At 46.4% G+C, this 20,836-nt stretch overlaps 1 protein-coding gene across 1 annotated transcript in view; it reads right to left on the bottom strand.

The window, feature by feature from the left end:
* Positions 1-20,836, bottom strand: part of vwa1 (von Willebrand factor A domain containing 1) — a 25,307-nt gene extending 4,471 nt beyond the window's left edge. The window contains exons 1-4 of the mRNA XM_062965778.1: positions 20,426-20,836; positions 11,307-11,870; positions 1,515-1,793; positions 894-1,166 (exon numbers count right to left, since the gene is read on the bottom strand). Coding sequence (XP_062821848.1) covers positions 894-1,166; positions 1,515-1,793; positions 11,307-11,870; positions 20,426-20,492 — 1,183 coding nt within the window. The 5' untranslated portion in view covers positions 20,493-20,836. The remainder of the gene's footprint in view (positions 1-893; positions 1,167-1,514; positions 1,794-11,306; positions 11,871-20,425) is intronic.

Raw genomic sequence — 20,836 nt, 5'->3', positions numbered from 1 at the left:
TATGGAACCCTGCGCAGACGGAGAAGCCTTAGCATTGAACGGTTGTGTTGTTAAAGGGCGAAGTATGGAACCCTGCGCAGACGGGGAAGCCTTAGCATTGAACGGTTGTGTTGTTAAAGGGCGAAGTATGGAACCCTGAGCAGACGGGGAAGCCTTAGCATTGAACGGTTGTGTTGTTAAAGGGCGAAGTATGGAACTGTGCGCAGACGGGGAAGCCTTAGCATTGAACGGTTGTGTTGTTAAAGGGCGAAGTATGGAACCGTGCGCAGACGGGGAAGCCTTAGCATTGAACGGTTGTGTTGTTAAAGGGCGAAGTATGGAACCGTGCGCAGACGGGGAAGCCTTAGCATTGAACGGTTGTGTTGTTAAAGGGCGAAGTATGGAACCCTGTGCAGACGGGGAAGCCTTAGCATTGAACGGTTGTGTTGTTAAAGGCCGAAGTATGGAACCCTGCGCAGACGGGGAAGCCTTAGCATTGAACGGTTGTGTTGTTAAAGGCCGAAGTATGGAACCCTGCGCAGACGGGGAAGCCTTAGCATTGAACGGTTGTGTTGATAAAGGCCGAAGTATGGAACCCTGAGCAGACGGGGAAGCCTTAGCATTGAACGGTTGTGTTGTTAAAGGCCGAAGTATGGAACCCTGCGCAGACGGGGAAGCCTTAGCATTGAACGGTTGTGTTGTTAAAGGGCGAAGTATGGAACCCTGAGCGGACGGGGAAGCCTTAGCATTGAACGGTTGTGTTGTTAAAGTGCCAAGTATGGAACCCTGCGCAGACGGGGAAGCCTTAGCATCGAACGGTTGTGTTGTTAAAGGCTGAAGTATGGAACCCTGCGCAGACGGGAAAGCCTTAGCATTGGACGTTTGTGTTGTTAAAGGGCGAAGTATCTACTCACCTTCCTGGGTGCAGGCCTTAGCGGAGAGTGCTTTCTCTTTGCCGGATTTATAAATGGCTGAGACGGTCACCAGGTAAGTGGTGTTGGCCGCCAGGTCTTCCAGGACGGTGGAGTTGAGGCTCCCTTTCACCTCCACCACCTGGATGGCGTTCCCAGGAAGAGGGCCATAGAGGAGCTGGTAGCTGGCCACGCCCTCCGGGGTCGGGGACCAGCTGACCCGAACGCTGTGGGGCTTCGAGTCCGAGATGAGGACCTGTGCCGGGCTGATCACTTCTACGGAGAGAGGAAAAAGCATCAGGCACCTGTTAGGACACAGAGGGCGGAGCTAGCGAAGGGGGCGGGGCCTCCTTTCAAGAGCCCGAGACAGGGCTGAGCCTCTATATCTCTCCTGAGAGGCCTTTTAGGACTAAAGGGCGGGGCTAGGGGTGGGGGCGGAGCCTCTTCCAAAGAGCGCAAGACAGGGCTGAGCCTCTATACCTCCCCTGAGGTGCTTGTTAAAACACAGGGTGGGATATAGAGGTTCAGTCCCGTCAGGCACTTGGGAAGAGGCCCCGCCCCCTCCTCTAGCCCCGCCCCCTGTATCCTAACAGGAACTACCAGTTCACTGTGTTTTGCTCTTACCTTCCAAAGTGGTGACTCTGGTGACCTGCGGAGGGATGTACTTCTCGTTTGACTCCGGAACGAGCGCCACCTCGTAAGTGGTTTCCGGCTGGAGGTCGCGCACGACAGCGCTGGTGTGGTCGCCGGGCATCTGTCTGGTCACTTTCCGCCGGGGGTCTCCGTTTGGGGCATACTCCAGGACGTAATACCCAGTGCCACGGGTGAGAAGCGGTGGCCACGTGATGCGGAAGCTGCTTGAAGAGATTTCCGTTGCGCGGAGACGCTTGGCTTCCATGACCCCTGGAAGGAAGCGCATTGATTCAAAATCCCTCTGTCACTCATCTTTAGGAATAGTCAGACTAGACGGAGCCACTATGATGGGACTTCTCTGTGTAGTAGTGTAAAATTCCAAGCTCTGTTGTGCATCTACTATCCCATCTATATTTATTTATCTATATATATAAAAGAGTGATGGCATCACGGCGACCCACAAAACAACAAAACTACAGGCCCCCCAACCTCGAAATTTGACGACACAACCCATCATCCACGCCTCTAGGTTGATACAACAAAAAGAAAAGAAAAATAAAGTCCTAATTAGAGAGAGAGGAATAATTGCTTTTATCCAATTACTGCCAGTTAGAAGGCTAAGCTCCTCCAACTTGGTCTCCTAGCAACCCAATAAAAAATAATAAAAAACACTAAAAATAATTAAAAACACTAAAAAATTAATACAATAAAATACCATAATAACAAAAAATAACTAAAAATTATACAAGAAAATAATAAAATATAATAAATAAAAAGATAACTTACAATAAAATTAATTAAAAAATACAAATAACGTCAAATAAAAATTACACAACCATTTTTAACCAATACCATCACCACTTTGCCACAGCAACGCGTGGCCGGGCGCAGCTAGTATATATATATATATAAACTAGCTGTACCCTGCCACGCGTTGCTGTGGCCCATTGGAATTGCACTGAATAGCTCCGGTTTTTGTGGTTTTTTTAGGCCCTGTGGAGGTTCGTGACGTGATATTTTGTGGTTTCAACCTCGAGGCATGGATGATGGTTTATGTTGTGAAATTTCGAGGTTGGGGAGTGTTTAGTTTTGTTGTTTTGCTCGGTGCCAGGATTCCATCACTCTTTTATATATATAGATGTAATGTGCGTTTTTCCCATGAAGTAAACAACAAAACCACTGGACCAAATCACACCAAATTTGGCCACAAAAGACATAGTCATCCAATCTATGTCTTTCGATCAAAAAAACCTAGAAAAGTAAGGTCCAAATAACAGAAAACCCCCAATTTCATACTGCGCATGCGCAGAAGCCCCCTGGGAACTGAAACAATTACATTACCCAGAGGACCTCGTAGCTGTGTGTGGAGCCTAACCACTTTTAAAAAACGTTGGCATGGTGGAACAGCCTTGCAGCTTAAAAGCCAGGCTGCTTCCTAACCAGACGGGTTCTCCATTGACCACCTTGAATACCACTGAACAGCCTTACAGCTTCAAAGCCAGGATGCCTCGTAATCAGAGGGATCTTAACTGTCAATGTGAGATTTAAATTAATTAAAGAGTTAATCACTAATGAGCCATGATGACCTTGGTGTGTGGCTGGAACTAGGGAGTATCCAGACACAAGAGTATGTGTATATCGATTGCATCAGTTCAGTCTGTCTTGAGTTCGAGTCGAGTTTGAGATCTGTTGGAGAACAGATCAGTCCTGTGTTTGTTTGTCGTCTGCAAGAGTCTGTCTGTGCTATTTATTGCTCCATTCAGTAAAGCTTTGTATATTGCTTTTACTGACGTCTCGAAGTGTCACTTCATTCTGCGCTCCATTGTTTTTCATACTACTACTACTGCTCTACATTACTCTGACACTAACCACCAGACTACACCAAAGCAACACGTGGCCGGGCACAGCTAGTTTCCTTATAAGTGGATTGAATAAATCTATATATATATATATATATATAATAGAGTGATGGCATCACGGCGACCCACAAAACAACAAAACTACAAGCCCCCCAACCTCGAAATTTGACAACACAACCCATCATCCACGCCTCTAGGTTGATACAACAAAAAGCAAAGAAAAATAAAGTCCTAATTAGAGGAAGAGAAATAATTGTTTTTATCCAATTGCTGCCACTTAGAAGGCTAAGCTCCGCCCACTTGGTCTCCTAGCAACCCACTCAGCCCAGTGTTAATAAAAGAATAAAAAATAAAATAAATACAAATAATACAATAAAAAATAATAAAAAACACTAAAAAATTAATACAATAAAATACTATAACAAAATAACTAAAAATAATACAACAAAATAATAAAATATAATAAATAAAAAAGATAAGTTACAATAAAATTAATTTAAAAAAATACAAATAACGTCAAATAAAAATTCCACAACAACTTTTAACCAATACCACCACCACTTTGCCACAGCAACGCGTGGCCAGGCACAGCTAGTCTTGTATAATTTTGCATTCAGAGGTCATAGATTCGGACGAGACCACAAAGAACATCCAGTCCAAACCCTTGACCTTCAAGAATGCATATTTTCAAAACAATCAAGTTCTTGGGATTTCTAAAATATGCACAAACTCTGAAGTCTTTAACTGGAACAAATATGTGATATTCCATGTTGGGACCAAGCCGGAAAGAGAAATTTCGGATTGTGGGTTATAAGTGTGAATAGCCAGCAGGTGGCATCACAGGGCTATGAAAGATTCAAGATAAGAGCTTCGAAAATTATGGTCCAGTTCCGTCTTTGAAAGACAGGTGAGAAATCTGTACATCTATATCTATATCTATATATATATAACTAGCTGTGCCCGGCCACGCGTTGCTGTGGCAAAGTGGTGGTGGTATTGGTTAAAAATTGTTGTGTAATTTTTATTTGACGTTATTTGCAATTTTTTATTAATTTTATTGTAAGTTATCTTTTTATTTATTATATTTTTTATTTTCTTGCATTATTTTTAGTTATTTTCTGTTATCATAGTATTTTATTGTATTAATTTTTAGTGTTTTTTATTATTTTTTATTGGGTTGCTCGGAGACCAAGTTGGAGGAGCTTAGCCTTCTAACTGGCGGCAATTGGATAAAAGCAATTATTCCTCTCTCTCTAATTAGGACTTTATTTTTCTTTTCTTTTTGTTGTATCAACCTAGAGGCGTGGATGATGGGTTGTGTTGTCAAATTTCGAGGTTGGGGGGCCTGGAGTTTTGTTGTTTTGTGGGTCGCCGTGATGCCATCACTCTTTTATATATATAGATAGATAAAAGTGAATGCAAAGGATTATGGGATTTTCACTACCTTCACCCGATTCACCTCCCACGGACCACTGTGATACCCATGAATGACGAAACTGTACCAAACATGACACACAGGTGCAATGTGGCCCACTTCACATCCTGGTGCAGTTTGCGGAAGACCGGACCAAGGATGATGGGATTTGCAATACCTTCACCCGATTCACCTCCCACGGACCACTGTGATACGCATGAATGACGAAACTGTACCAAACACGAAACATGGGTGCGATGTGACCCACTTTACATCTTGGTGCGGTTTGTGGAAGACTGGACCAAGGATGATGGGATTTGCACTACCTTCATCCAAATCGCCTCCCACTGCAAACCCCATCGGCAACAGATCTGCAGCAATGGGCCCATTCATAATATCTAAAACAACTCAATGCCCTCTACTAATAACCCGGGCACCGCCGGGTCTCCAAGCTAGTCTATATATATAAAAGAGTGATGGCATCAGGGCAGCGAACAAAACAACAAAACTACAGGCCCCCCAACCTCGAAATTTGACAACACAACCCATCATCCACAGCTCTAGGTTGATACAACAAAAAGAAAAGAAAAATAAAGTCCTAATTAGAGGGAGAGGAATAATTGGTTTTATCCAATTGCTGCCAGTTAGAAGGCTAAGCTCCACCCACTTGGTCTCCTAGCAACCTACGCAGCCCAGGGGACAGGCACAGTTAGGCCTCTTTCACACTGCCTATAAGATACAGATTATCTTATTTTAACTGGATTATATGGCAGTGTAGACTCAAGGCCCTTCCACACAGCTATATTACCCATTTAGAATCTTGTATTATCTGCTTCGAACTGGATTATCTTGACTCCACACTGCCATATAATCCACTTCAGTGTTCATTTTATCCAGCTGTGTAGAAGGGGCCTCATATAATCCAGTTCTAAGCAGATAATATAAGATTATAAATATACAGTACAGTCTCACTTATCCAACATGCACAGGCCGGCAGAACGCTGGATAAGTGAATATGTTGGATAATAAGAAGGGATTCAGGAAAAGCCGATTAAACATCAAATTAGGTCATCATTATACAAATTAAGCACCAAAACATCACGTTATACAACAAATTTGACAGAAAAAGTAGTTCCATGCGCAGTAATCTATGTAGTAATTAATGTATTTACAAATTTAGCACCAAAATATCACAATGAATTTAAAACACTGACTACAAAAACATTGACTACTAAAAGGCAGACTGCGTTGGATAATCCAGAACACTGGATAAGCGAATGTTGGATAAGTGAGATTTTACTCTACAGGGGAAAACCTTTACCCTTTACCTTGACTACCACCAATTCCTCAATACTTTATTTCCCATACCACCTGACCGCCACAGCAACGCGTGGCCGGGCACAGCTAGTATATAATAAAACTCAGTGTTTGTATGTATGCGGGTATGTATGTATGTATGCGGCGGAGTATGTGGCAGCTTTCTGATTGGCCACCACTTACACGGACAACTACGACCACCACGAATGACGGATCTGGACCAAACTCGACACACTTAATCCCCATGACGCGCTTTACATCCTGGTGCCGTTTGCGGGACAATGGACCCTGGGTGATGGGATTTGTAGTACTTTCAATCGCTACGACTCCCACAGGCCACTGCGACGCCCACCAGTGACGGAACTGGACCAAACTTGGCACACAGAATTCCCATGAACCCCTTTCCGTCCTGGGACAGATAAGGGGAGGATGGACCAAGTAGCTTCACTCACTTCTTGCTCTGGGAGTTGTAGTTCACCCTTATAAAGACAGCCAACTTCACATCCTGACCAAACTTGGCACACAAATTTCTCAAAATACCCGGGCACCGCCGGGTCCCCAAGCTAGTTTATAATAAAAGTGAAAATATCCCCATGAAGAAGGATGCTCACTTGGCTTCTCTCGTATCTCCTCCACGATGTAAACAGGCATTGGCTTCTCTTAGATGAGGGATGGGCATGGAGAAGTTGCCTGCAAGCAACTGGCACAAGCAGGGAGTTCGAAGGGAAGATGGGCCAAGTTGGAGAACAATGCCGCTTTGTGCATCCACAAAGGAGCCTTTGAAAAGCTCCCATATGATATGATATCATAGTGCAATGTCTGGGCGTCATCCCAGGCTGCCAACTCGGGGTGGTTCAGCCCCACAGCCCGGGTCCCTTTAGATGTTGCCGCACATACTCAGGGGAGTAGGGAGGTCCGTAAATTACTGCAAGCAGAACTACAACTTGAGGTCGTTGAAGACATCACAACCTCTGAGAATGCCTGCCATAGATGTGGGTGAAACGTCAGGAGACAACACTTCTGGAACATGGGCATACAGCTTGAAAAACTCACAACAACCCAGTGATTCCGGCCATGGGAACTCTCCTTATCACTCAGCTGTTCATTCAACTCCTAGTAAGACTTGAACAGGAGTACATGAACAGGAACATATATCCATAAATCCAAAATCAAAGCTTGATTTGAAGCAGGAACAAGCGGACTCAGGCTTAGCTTCTCACTCTAACGCAGCGTTGCCTGAACTGAGCTTAAAGTCAACAACTTGTTGCTTAATAGACACCCATGAAAGCATTCCGTTTCCAAAATCAAAGCTTGACTGGAACCAGGAACAAGAGAACTCAGGCTTAGCTACTCACTCTAACATAGCGTTGCCTGAACTGAGCTTAAAGTCAACAACTTGTTGCTTAATAGACACCCATGAAAGCATTCCGTTTCCAAAATCAAAGCTTGACTGGAACCAGGAACAAGAGAACTCAGGCTTAGCTTCTCACTCTAACATAGCGTTGCCTGAACTGAGCTTAAAGTCAACAACTTGTTGCTTAATAGACACTCATGAAAGCATTCCGTTTCCAAAATCAAAGCTTGACTGGAACCAGGAACAAGAGAACTCAGGCTTAGCTACTCACTCTAACATAGCGTTGCCTGAACTGAGCTTAAAGTCAACAACTTGTTGCTTAATAGACACTCATGAAAGCATTCCGTTTCCAAAATCAAAGCTTGACTGGAACCAGGAACAAGAGAACTCAGGCTTAGCTTCTCACTCTAACATAGCGTTGCCTGAACTGAGCTTAAAGTCAACAACTTGTTGCTTAATAGACACCCATGAAAGTATTCTGTTTCCCGTGAATTTCTTTCACAACTTTCCCATGTAATCTCCCTGAGTGACACTCTCATTCATTTGTAAATGAAGACTTTTGTTGATGTGAGCTTTCCGGGCTGTATGGCCATGTTCCCATAACCTCTGAGGATGCCTGTCATAGATGTGGGCAAAACGTCAGGAGAGAATGCTTCTGGAACATGGGCATGCAGCCTGAAAAACTCACAGCAACCCAGTGATTCTGGCTATGAAAACCTTCGACAACTTTTGTTGATCTCCGTAGCTGCAGGTGGGTTCCCATGAGAACCCTCCTTATCACTCAGCTCTTCACTCGATTCCGAGTAAGACTGGAACAGGAGTGCATGAACAGGAACATAGAAAACTTCCAGGATATATTAAATCCAAAATCAAAGCTTGATTTGAAGCAGGAACAAGCGGACTCAGGCTTAGCTTCTCACTCTAACACAGCGTTGCCTGAACTGAGCTTAGCTGCAGGTGGGTTCCCATGGGAACCCTCCTCATCACTCAGCTCTTCACTCGATTCCGAGTTAAACTTGAACAGGAGTGCACGAACAGGAACATAGAAAACTTCCAGGATATATTAAATCCAAAACCAAAGCTTGATTTGAAGCAGGAACAAGCGGACTCAGGCTTAGCTTCTCACTCTAACACAGCATTGCCTGAACTGATCTTAGCTGCAGGTGGGTTCCCATGGGAGCCCTCCTCATCACTCAGCTACTCACTCGCTTCCTTGTCTACTGTTGCGACTTCCGACTCACCTGAATGCACTTTCCGAACAGAGAGAACCCTCATTTCCCAGACTGGAGGGCAGTTTGGGAAAGTTATATTTGTGGGGAGAGGATTCATCACGTGCCGGTTGAGGGAGCGGAGGAGTTGTCGTCTCCGAAGGCTCGTTTGCAAATGAGTTCTTTGCTCTCTGGATTCGGAGAAGGCGGCATTTGCCTCGCACTTGTAAAGACAGCACTGGAGGCAGACATCTGGCGCAGAAGGAAGGAAGTCCCTGGGATTTGTGCCAAAGCCGAATGGCCATGTGGGCAGGAAGGGCTGGCGGGAGTCGCGCCAATGTTGACAAGATGCGAGGAGAATGCAGTGCGGCGGGAGGAGCGGTCTGCCTCAGGCCTTTCCACCCAAACCTCTCTCCTTGTTGCGGCTCCCGTTTCTGGCTTCAGACCATTGGTATCGTGACTCAAGTGGTGGTGGATGCTTTCTCTCATCCCTCCATGACCACAGCTACGCCAAGTTATCTTTTGGACCATAATTCCTATTCTTCTTCTTATTGTTGTTATTATTAGTATGCAGCAAATAGTGCAGAGCAAAAATTCACTATCTATACACATAATAAAAGTGGACATATTTATGTGTATGTGTGGCTGGAGTGTCCACTTCCACAGACAAGCTCCCACTTCCACAAATAACTATAGCTCCCACTATTCAGGAGACACCAACGGCCCTCCTGAGTAGGCCCTACATGCTGAATGCTTGATGCTCGTATGACTGGCAGGCAGGGCCTACAGCTGAGCACTCGACGCTCATAGGCAGGGACTACAGCTGAGCACCAGGCCTGTTCAGACGTAGACCCAGGCTGGCAGAGCCTCCAGCCGAGTGCTGGGACCGCTCAGATGTTGTCCCAGGCTGACAGGGCCTCCAGACGATTGCCCGGCCAGCTCAGACGTAGACCCAGGCTGGCAGGGCCTCCAGCCAAGCGCCGGGGCCGCTCAGATGTAGACCCAGGCTGGAAGGGCCTACAGCCGAGTGCTGGGACCGCTCAGATGTTGTCCCAGGCTGACAGGGCCTCCAGACGATTGCCCGGCCAGCTCAGACGTAGACCCAGGCTGGCAGGGCCTCCAGCCAAGCGCCGGGGCCGCTCAGATGTAGACCCAGGCTGGAAGGGCCTACAGCCGAGTGCTGGGACCGCTCAGATGTTGTCCCAGGCTGACAGGGCCTCCAGACGAATGCTGGGACCCCTCAGATGTAGACCCAGGCTGACAGGGCCTCCAGACGAATGCTGGGACCCCTCAGATGTAGACCCAGGCTGACAGGGCCTCCAGACGAATGCTGGGACCCCTCAGATGTAGACCCAGGCTGACAGGGCCTCCAGACGAATGCTGGGACCCCTCAGATGTAGACCCAGGCTGACAGGGCCTCCAGACGAATGCTGGGACCCCTCAGATGTAGACCCAGGCTGACAGGGCCTCCAGACGAATGCTGGGACCCCTCAGATGTAGACCCAGGCTGACAGGGCTTCCAGACGAATGCTGGGACCCCTCAGATGTAGACCCAGGCTGACAGGGCCTCCAGACGAATGCTGGGACCCCTCAGATGTAGACCCAGGCTGACAGGGCCTCCAGACGAATGCTGGGACCCCTCAGATGTAGACCCAGGCTGACAGGGCCTCCAGACGAATGCTGGGACCCCTCAGATGTAGACCCAGGCTGACAGGGCCTCCAGACGAATGCTGGGACCCCTCAGATGTAGACCCAGGCTGACAGGGCCTCCAGACGAATGCTGGGACCCCTCAGATGTAGACCCAGGCTGACAGGGCTTCCAGACGAATGCTGGGACCACTCAGATGTTGTCCCAGGCTGGCAGGGCTTTCAGACGAGCGCCTGGCCCGCTCAGACGTAAACCCAGGCTGGCAGGGCCTCCAGACAAGCACTGGGCCCGCTCAGATGTTGTCCCAGGCTGGCAGGGCCTCCAGGTGAGCACCGGGCCCGCTTAGATGTAGACCCAGGCTGGCAGGGCCTACAGCCGAGTGCCGGGCTAGCTCAGATGTAAGTCCAGGCTGGCAAGGCATACAGCTGAGCGCTGGGCCCACTCAGACGTAGACCCAGGCTGGCAGGGCCTGCAGCCGAGCGCTGGGACCGCTCAGATGTTGTCCCAGGCTGGCAGGGCCTCCAGACAAGTGCCGGGCCCGCTTAGATGTAGGCCCAGGCTGGTAGAGCCTGCAGCTGAGCGCCGGGCCTGCTCAGACGTAGGCCCAGGCTGGCAGGGCCTCCAGCCGAGTGCCGGGCTAGCTCAGATGTAAGCCCAGGCTGGCAAGGCCTACAGCTGAGTGCCAGGTCCGCTCAGATGGAGGCCCAGGCTGTCAGATAGAAATGGTAGCAATTCCATACAAATGCACAAGACTAGTATTGTATGTGTAAGTTGATTTGCCAGTTTGGCTGTACCTCTTTGGTGTGGGAGGGGTGATAAACATGTGATTGTACTGAGCATGTTCAGACGCAGGACTCAATTTTGTAGTCAGTCCGCTCTGCACCCCAGTCGAGGTGGATGCCTGGTGGCACTTCACCATCTCTAGTGATGTCAAGACTTTGTTTAAATGAGCTTATTAATATTCATACTGAGAGTGCTATTACCTGTGATGGCATTCCTCAGCTCCTTCGTAATGATGATGAGGTCGTCCACATCCACAAAATGAAGGTGCTTCTCGGGGGGCTGGCTGGCCGCGGCGGAAAGCTCCAAGTAGTTCCCCCGCCCGGTGCTGACGATGAAAACGGTGACCCCCATGTCCTTCAGCAGCCGCATGGGGTGGGACACGTCGTCGGTGGAGAAGCCGTCGGTGACCCACACCATCACTTTGGGCACGTCGGCCCGGGCGCCGGCCTCCTCGGTGAAGAGCTTCTCCTTGGCGAAGGAGAGGGCCTTCCCGGTGTTGGTGTCTCCCATCTTCTGGCGGATGCCGCGGACGGCGTGCTGAACCGCCCCGCTGGAGAGATAGCGGTCGAAAGGAAACTCCAGGCTGGGCAGGGTGCTGATGTGGACCACGCCCGTCTGGACGTCATGGGGGCCGAAGCGGAAGGGGCGAAGGAGGTCCGCGATGAACTCTTTGACCCTGGAGAACTCGTAGTAGGAGACGCTGCCGGAGCTGTCCAGGAGGAAGAGAAGGTCTCCTTCCAAGTCGGGAGCGGAGGGCTCGGAACCTTGAGGGAGAAACACAAGCATTTAGAGGATCCCTGGGAATTGCGGGGCCAAAACACTAGTTGGGGTTGAGAACCACTGATCTGGAAGCGAGGAAAAGGGCATTTAAGTCAACGGGCGTCAACTTCCTGACATGTTTTCTTTCGCATGTTGCCAGAGGCAAAACATTTTTTCTGGGGTGGAGAAGGGTGGAGGATAAGCGTCGCTGAGAAACTTACCACCCTGGTGTGGCTGCTCTCCGTTTGGGAATGTTGATTTGTATTTTACTTTGGAGTGTAGACAGACACAAGTAAGCATGATCAACGTATGCTATATATACATCCCATGCCTGCTATACATACAGTGGAGTCTCACTTATCCAACACTCACTTATCCAAGGTTCTGGATTATCCAAGCCATTTTTGTAGTCAATGTTTTCAATAAATCGTGATATTTTGGTGCTAAATTTGTAAATACAGTAATTACTACATAGCATTAATATGTAATGAACTACTTTTTCTGTCAAATTTGTTGTATAACATGATGTTTTGGTGCTTAATTTGTAAAATCATAACCTAATTTGATGTTTAATAGGCTTTTCCTTATCCCTCCTTATTATCCAACATATTCACTTATCCAACATTCTGCCGGCCCGTTTATGTTGGATAAGTGAGACTCTACTGTACCAATAAAATTACTTTAATTGAGGCATCCGTAGGTTAAATGTTTTTGAATATTTACACAAAGCTCAAATTTAAGATAAGACTCTCCAACTCTGATCAAGTCATTATTCTCATCTTCTTCAATGTAAATGTGCTTATGTATCCTTTTAATAATAATAGAGTAAAATAATACATGTAATAATAATAATAATAATAATAATAATAATAATAAATAATACAGGAAAATAATGCATGTCATAATAAATAAGGTAAAATAATAAATGCAATAATAATAAGATCAGAATGAAATAATAAATGTATTATTAATAATAAAAATAGAGTAAAACAAATGTAATACAGTAGAGTCTCACTTATCCATCACTCACTAATCCAACGTTCTGGATTATCAAATGCCTTTTTGTAGTCGATGTTTTCAATAAATCGTGATATTTTGGTGCTAAATTCGTAAATACAGTAATTACAACATAGCATTAATGTGTAATGAACTACTTTTTCTGTCAAATTTGTTGTATAACATGATGTTTTGGTGCTTAATTTGTAAAATCATAACCTAATTTGATGTTTAATAGGCTTTTCCTTATCCCTCCTTATTATCCAACATATTCACTTATCCAACATTCTGCCGGCCCGTTTATGTTGGCTAAGTGAGACTCTGCTGTAATAATAATAGAGTAAAATAATACATGCAATAATAATAATAATAATATCAGAGTGAAATAATAAATGTATTAATAAAAATAGAGTAAAATAAATGTAATAGTAGCAACAATAATAGAGAAAAATAATAAATGTAATAATACCAATAATATTAGGGAAAATTATAAATGTACCCTATATTCTCGAATATAAGCTGACCCAAATATAAGCCAACCAGGACCTTCACCCGAGTATAAGCCGAGGGGGGCTTTTTCAGTCTTAAAAAAAGGGCTGAAAAACTAGGCTTATACTCGAGTATATACAGTACATTTCCAAGGAAATCTGGCACGGACCAATGCGAAATGTCACGGTTTTTTCCCCCTTGCAAGCAGCTTTCCATTTTGAAACCCAGAGTTCGAAGAGACCCCCAAGGGCCATCTAGTCTGACCCAATGGTGCCAGGCAGATAGACAACATCAAACCATCCAACCTCCGGACTCCACGAGACTTCTAGGAAGCGGCGGCGTATAAGAAGAATAGGATTTGAATTTCAATCTCTATGTGGATTCTCTAGCCCGACGATTGATTTCAGGATCCGGCTCCCACATCTCCGCCGGCATTCCAAGCATGGCTTGCACCTGAGCTGGTTGCAAGTCATTTCCTCTGTTTTCTCTCCAGAATACACATCGGGAGATAACATCTGCAGGCGAAGCCTTTTCGGGCTTTTGCTCCTTTTGAAATCCCGACGCGAGCTTGATCAGAATGTGTGTCTTGCGGGGGCGGTGGTGCTGGAGCCCTGAAAACGTCCTATTAATTTGTCAGATCCAATTGCTATAATTAATAGAACAGAACAAAGCCCTAATTTTTCCTGGATTGTGCTCATGAGAAGCTGTCTCAAAGGCTTCCTCAGAGGTTGTGAGGAATATATCTCCATGTGCCAGAAGCATTCTCTCCTGATGTTTCACCCACATCTATGGCAGGCATCCTCAGAGGTTGTGAGGTCTATGTATATGGGAAGGCTGGCTGGAATCCTATGTCGCAGTTATGAATGCATCACAGAGTTAAGCGCCCGTGAGTGTTGTGTATTTGTAGTCCCTGCGTCAATGGACCTATGGACCTCACAACCTCTGAGGATGCCTGCCATAGATGTGGGCGAAACGTCAGGAGAGAATACTTCTGGAACGTGGACGTATATTCCTCACAACCTCTGAGGATGCCTGCCATAGATGTGGGCGAAACGTCAGGAGAGAATACTTCTGGAACGTGGACATATATTCCTCACAACCTCTGAGGATGCCTGCCATAGATGTGGGCGAAACGTCAGGAGAGAATACTTCTGGAACGTGGACATATACTCCTCACAACCTCTGAGGATGCCTGCCATAGATGTGGGCGAAACGTCAGGAGAGAATACTTCTGGAACATGGACATATATTCCTCACAACCTCTGAGGAGGCCTGCCATAGATGTGGGCGAAACGTCAGGAGAGAATGCTTCTGGAACATGGATATATATTCCTCACAACCTCTGAGGATGCCTGCCATAGATGTGGGCGAAACGTCAGGAGAGAATACTTCTGGAACGTGGACATATACTCCTCACAACCTCTGAGGATGCCTGCCATAGATGTGGGCGAAACGTCAGGAGAGAATACTTCTGGAACGTGGACATATACTCCTCACAACCTCTGAGGATGCCTGCCATAGATGTGGGCGAAACGTCAGGAGAGAATACTTCTGGAACATGGAGATATATTCCTCACAACCTCTGAGGAGGTCTGCCATTGATGTGGGCGAAACGTCAGGAGAGAATGCTTCTAGAACATGGCCATACAGCCCGGAATACATACAACAACCCAACTCACATCATGCCAAGTTAACCCTGAAAACTCCCCAATTCTGTCCTACAATAACCCCATGATTCCGGCCCTGAAAGCCTTCGACAACACACAGTCGGAATAAGATAAATTTTGAGTTGTTTTGTCAGATTGGGCAAGGCCAATTCTGTCACAAGTCTTTGGCAGAAGGAAGGAACCCGGATTCATTCAAGCTTTGGGTTTTGTGGGTCTCTCCAGGTTTGTGATGCCCGGGATTCTTGTTGCCAATGAAGCTGTTAAACCCCGGGGCTGTTTCTTCCTACCCGAAATGCGTTTTGTTGCCAGCTGGCGTTGGGCTTTTTTTGGATCTGAAGCCAGGACTCGGCCTCAAGTTTTCCAGAAAATCTCCGAAACAGAAGCCGGCGTGTTTTTCTTTTTGCAACTGACGGAGACAACTATTTGGACCGCGTTGCACATTCCGCCAGCGAGTAAAATATCAATTTGCGGAGCACAAAGCACAACAAGTCCTCATGATTAGATATAAACCCAGAGAGAAGTATTTATTAGGAGGGGTAAATAAAGTCCTATTATTCCAGCCGCTGAAAACCAGCTGCAGAGAATCCAAGGCTAATCAGGTCATGTTATCCTCTTGAACATGGGTTTTGGTAAACAAATTCTCCCATGGTGGATTCTGGGAGTGGTGATTTTAATACAATCTTGCTGGCAGAATTCTGCCAGGAAGGAGGAAACAATCAAAGCCCTCCCGACAGATGGCCATCCAGCCTCTGTTTCAAAACCTTCACTGGACTCTGTGGTGGAATATTCCACTGCTGGACAGCCCTGGCTGCTTATTCGTGAAACTTAGTTGTTGTTGTTATTATTATTATTATTATTATTATTATTATTATTATTATTATTATTATTATTATTATCATCATCATCGAAACCCTCCCGACAGATGGCCATGCTCTGTTTCAAAACATTTCTGAGAAGGAGAATGACAATGGACTCCAAGGCAACGGCATATGCTTGGATTGTGTCTCCTTGATTGACAGATTGACCCCATAGTGTCAGACAGGACGACACCATCGAAGCCCTCCCGACAGATGGCCATACTGTGTTTGGAAACATTTCTGAGAAGGAGAATGGCACTGGACTCCAAGACAGTGGCATACACTTGGATTGTGTCTCCTTGATTGACAGATCGACCCCATAGTGTCAGGCAGGAAGACACCATCGAAGCTCTCCCGACAGATGGCCATCCAGTCCTAGTTTCAAAACCTCTGCTGCATTCCAAGGCAGCATATTCCACTTCTGAACAGCTCTAGCTGCTTATTCATGAACCCAACTCTTTCAGAGCAAAAATTAGATAATCATGTAATAATGATGATAATAATAATAATAATACTAATAATAATAATAATATTTTTGTAATATTTTGGTGAAACTTCTTTTGCTGTAGTTTGAATCCATTGTTCCGTCTCGGGGTGTGTCGAATTAGAAGAGACCCCAAAAGACATCCCATCCAACCCAGCAGGCGGGACGACACTATAGAAGCCCTCCCGACAGATGGCCATCCAGTCCTTGTTTCAAAACCTCTGCTGGACTCTGAGGCAGAATATACCACTGCTGAAGTGCTCTAGCTGCTTATTTCAGAGCAAAAATTAGATAATCATGTAATAATAATGATGATAATAATAATATCTTTGTGATGCTGCTGCTGCTGCTGATAAATAATAATAATAATAATATTAATAATAATAATATTTTTGTAATATTTAGGTGAATTTTCTTTTGCTGTAGTTTGAATTTATTGTTCCGTCTCGGAGTGTGTCGAATTAGAAGAGACCCCAAAAGACATCCCATCCAACCCAGCAGGTGGGACGACACCATCGAAGCCCTCCCGACAGATGGCCATGCTGTGTTTCGAAACATTCCAGAGAAGGAGATGCCACCAGACTCCAAGGCAACGGCATACGCTTGGATTGTGTCTCCCTGACTGACAGATTGATCCCATAGTGTCAGGCAGGATGACACCATCGAAGCCCTCCCGACAGATGGCCATGCTGTGTTTCAAAACATTCCAGAGAAGGAGATGCCACCAGACTCCAAGGCAACGGCATACGCTTGGATTGTGTCTCCCTGACTGACAGATTGATCCCATAGTGTCAGGCAGGATGACACCATCGAAGCCCTCCCGACAGATGGCCATGCTGTGTTTCAAAACATTCCAGAGAAGGAGATGCCACCAGACTCCAAGGCAACGGCATAAGCCTGGATTGTGTCTCCCTGACTGACAGATTGATCCCATAGTGTCAGGCAGGATGACACCATTGAAGCCCTCCCGACAGATGGCCATACTGTGTTTCGAAACATTCCAGAGAAGGAGATGCCGCCAGACACCAAGGCAGCGGGATACGCTTGGATTGTGCCTCCCTGATTGACGGATTGATCCCATAGTGTCAGGCAGGACGACACCATCGAAGCCCTCCCGACAGATGGCCATCCAGTCCTAGTTTCAAAACCTCTGCTGCATTCCAAGGCAGCATATTCCACTTCTGAACAGCTCTAGCTGCTTATTCATGAACCCAACTCTTTCAGAGCAAAAATTAGATAATCATGTAATGATGATGATGATGATGATGATAATAATAATAATAATAATATCTTTGTGATGATGATGATAATAATAATAGTAATAATAATAATAATAATAATATGACCCAAAATGCAGACTGTGCAAGGAAACCGATGAAACCATTGATCATATCCTCAGCTGCTGTAAGAAAATCACACAGACAGACTATAAACAGAGGCACAACTCTGTGGCCCAAATGATTCATTGGAACTTATGCCTCAAGTACCACCTCCCAGCAGCAAAGAACTGGTGGGATCACAAACCTGCAAAAGTCTTGGAAAATGAGCACGCAAAGATACTGTGGGACTTCCGAATCCAGACTGACAAAGTTCTGGAACACAACACACCAGACATCACGGTTGTGGAAAAGAAAAAGGTTTGGATCATTGATGTTGCCATCCCAGGTGACAGTCGCATTGACGAAAAACAACAGGAAAAACTCAGCCGCTATCAGGACCTCAAGATTGAACTTCAAAGACTCTGGCAGAAACCAGTGCAGGTGGTCCCGGTGGTGATGGGCACACTGGGTGCAGTGCCGAAAGATCTCAGCCGGCATTTGGAAACAATAGACATTGACAAAATCACGATCTGCCAACTGCAAAAGGCCACCCGACTGGGATCTGCACGCATCATCCGAAAATACATCTCACAGTCCTAGACACTTGGGAAGTGTTCGACTTGTGATTTTGTGATACGAAATCCAGCATATCTATCTTGTTTGCTGAGTCATAATAAAATAATAATAATAATAATAATAATAATAATAATAATAATAATAATAATAATAAATCACACAGTCCTAGACACTTGGGAAGTGTTCGACTTGTGATTTTGTGATATGAAATCCAGCATATCTATCTTTTTTGCTGAGTCATAATAAAATAATAATAATAATAATAATAATAATAATAATAATAATAATAATAATAATAATGCATCACACAGTCCTAGACACTTGGGAAGTGTTCGACTTGTGATTTTATGAAACGAGATCCAGCATGACTATCTTGTTTGCTGTGTCATACAACATAATAATAATACTAATAATACTACTACTACTACTACTACTACTACTAATAATAATAATAATAATAATAATTTTGTAATATTTAGGTGAAACTTCTTTTGCTGTAGTTTGAATCCATTGTTCCGTCTCGGAGTGTGTCGAATTAGAAGAGACCCCAAAAGACATCCCATCCAACCCAGCAGGCGGGACGACACCATCGAAGCCCTCCCGACAGATGGCCATGCTGTGTTTCAAAACATTCCAGAGAAGGAGATGCCACCAGACTCCAAGGCAATGGCATATGCTTGGATTGTGTCTCCTTGATTGACAGGTTGACCCCATAGTGTCAGACAGGACGACACCATCGAAGCCCTCCCGACAGATGGCCATATTGTGTTTCGAAACATTCCAGAGAAGAAGATGCCACCAGACTCCAAGGCAACGGCATATGCTTGGATTGTGTCTCCTTGATTGACAGATTGACCCCATAGTGTCAGACAGGACGACACCATCAAAGCCCTCCCGACAGATGGCCATACTGTGTTTCGAAACATTCCAGAGAAGAAGATGCCACCAGACTCCAAGGCAACGGCATACGTTTGGATGTCTCCCTGACTGACAGATCGACCCCATAGTGTCAGGCAGGAAGACACCATCAAAGCCCTCCCGACAGATGGCCATATTGTGTTTCGAAACATTCCAGAGAAGGAGATGCCACCAGACTCCAAGGCAACGGCATACGCTTGGATGTCTCCCTGACTGACAGATTGACCCCATAGTGTCAGGCAGGAAGACACCATCAAAGCCCTCCCGACAGATGGCCATATTGTGTTTCGAAACATTCCAGAGAAGGAGATGCCACCAGACTCCAAGGCAACGGCATACGCTTGGATGTCTCCCTGACTGACAGATTGACCCCATAGTGTCAGGCAGGACGACACCATCGAAGCCCTCCCGACAGATGGCCATATTGTGTTTCGAAACATTCCAGAGAAGGAGATGCCACCAGACTCCAAGGCAACGGCATACGCTTGGATGTCTCCCTGACTGACAGATTGACCCCATAGTGTCAGGCAGGACGACACCATCGAAGCCCTCCCGACAGATGGCCATATTGTGTTTCGAAACATTCCAGAGAAGGAGATGCCACCAGACTCCAAGGCAACGGCATACGCTTGGATGTCTCCCTGACTGACAGATTGACCCCATAGTGTCAGGCAGGAAGACACCATCAAAGCCCTCCCGACAGATGGCCATATTGTGTTTCGAAACATTCCAGAGAAGGAGATGCCACCAGACTCCAAGGCAACGGCATACGCTTGGATGTCTCCCTGACTGACAGATTGACCCCATAGTGTCAGGCAGGACGACACCATCGAAGCCCTCCCGACAGATGGCCATATTGTGTTTCGAAACATTCCAGAGAAGGAGATGCCACCAGACTCCAAGGCAACGGCATACGCTTGGATGTCTCCCTGACTGACAGATTGACCCCATAGTGTCAGGCAGGAAGACACCATCAAAGCCCTCCCGACAGATGGCCATGCTCTGTTTCGAAACGTCAAGGGACGGCGATGTTGCTGGAGTCTGGATTGAAAGATCTGGATTTGGTTGCGAAGTACACGAAAATGAGTGCAATGCCGAAGAGCGCGGAGACTAGAGACGGTTCGGGAACTCCGTATCCGCGCTCGAGCCGGAGCACATTCTTGCACGACTCTGGTTCCTCTTGACTTTGCAAAGGACGCAAGACACAGCTCACAACTGGCAGGGAATAGACACTCCCAGAAAGGACTCACTCACCTCTCGGCCGAGAGTCTCCCAGGGCGGCCTGAAGGCAGAGGAGGCTCAGCAGGGCCCGGGAAGCCATCCTGGAGCAGCAGCGCCTACTACCTCAAGCCCAGGACCTGGACGCTGGGGGGCATATTCCAGGAAGGGAAGCCCTGGGCTCCTCTCCTTGGAGGGAGGGACAGGCAGACACACACAGGCACCCACTCCCCCCAGGCTGCGCTCCTCCCCGGTGGCTTCTCTTCTCCTCTCTCTCTCTCTCTCTTCTTCTCTCTTCTTTTTCTCTTCCCAAGTCGTAAATCCTTCTTGGCAGGAGTGGCTTCAGAAAACACCACCCCGCCTGCTTGCTCTCCTTGCGGCTGGCTCTCAACACTTCGGGGAGGGAGGAGGAGGAGGAGGAGGAGGAAGGAAGGAAGGGCTCCCACT

Source organism: Anolis carolinensis, unplaced genomic scaffold, assembly GCF_035594765.1.
Source record: "Anolis carolinensis isolate JA03-04 unplaced genomic scaffold, rAnoCar3.1.pri scaffold_15, whole genome shotgun sequence".
NCBI classification, from domain to species: domain Eukaryota; kingdom Metazoa; phylum Chordata; class Lepidosauria; order Squamata; family Dactyloidae; genus Anolis; species Anolis carolinensis.
The sequence above is the reverse complement of the archived record's forward strand: the minus strand, read 5'-3'. Positions and strand labels throughout refer to the sequence as shown.